We start from the raw sequence: 503 nt of genomic DNA on the forward strand, positions 1-503 counted from the left end.
ATCTCGGGGTCAGAAGTGGCTCTCAAGTGAGACATCCCAATCGCCCACAAGTTATTCTCCACAACAAAGATAATAGGCAATTTCCAGAGAGCAGCCATGTTCAGACACTCGTAGAACTGTCCGTTATTACAAGTCCCGTCACCGAAAAACGCAACAGTGACGTCTTCACAGTCCTGTTTCAAGACATCCCTTCTGTACTTGGAGCTAAACGCAGCACCAGTGGCCACGGGAATCCCTTCACCAATAAAAGCAAATCCACCAAGCATGTTGTGTTCTTTAGAGAACATGTGCATGGATCCACCTTGACCTCTGCAGCAACCGGTGACCTTCCCGAAGAGCTCACTCATCACAGCACGAGCTGAGACACCTTTGCTGAGAGCGTGAACATGGTCACGGTAAGTGCTGACGACGGAATCAGACTTGGTCAAGAGCTTGATGAAGCCAGTGGATACAGCTTCTTGGCCATTGTACAAGTGAACAAAACCAAACATCTTTCCTCTGTA

The 503-nt window shown here is 48.3% G+C and overlaps 1 protein-coding gene across 1 annotated transcript; it reads right to left on the minus strand.

Moving 5' to 3' along the window:
* Positions 1-5: 5 nt before the first annotated feature.
* LOC104759438 (pyruvate dehydrogenase E1 component subunit alpha-3, chloroplastic) lies at positions 6-497 on the minus strand (the record flags this gene model as incomplete). The annotated part of the gene is made up of 1 exon (XM_010499284.2): positions 6-497. A coding segment is annotated over exon 1 (486 nt), but the record flags the coding sequence as incomplete, so codon positions are not given.
* Between the last annotated feature and the right edge of the window lie 6 nt (positions 498-503).

The sequence above is a fragment of the Camelina sativa genome, unplaced genomic scaffold (genome assembly GCF_000633955.1).
Source record: "Camelina sativa cultivar DH55 unplaced genomic scaffold, Cs unpScaffold06488, whole genome shotgun sequence".
NCBI lineage: Eukaryota > Viridiplantae > Streptophyta > Magnoliopsida > Brassicales > Brassicaceae > Camelina > Camelina sativa.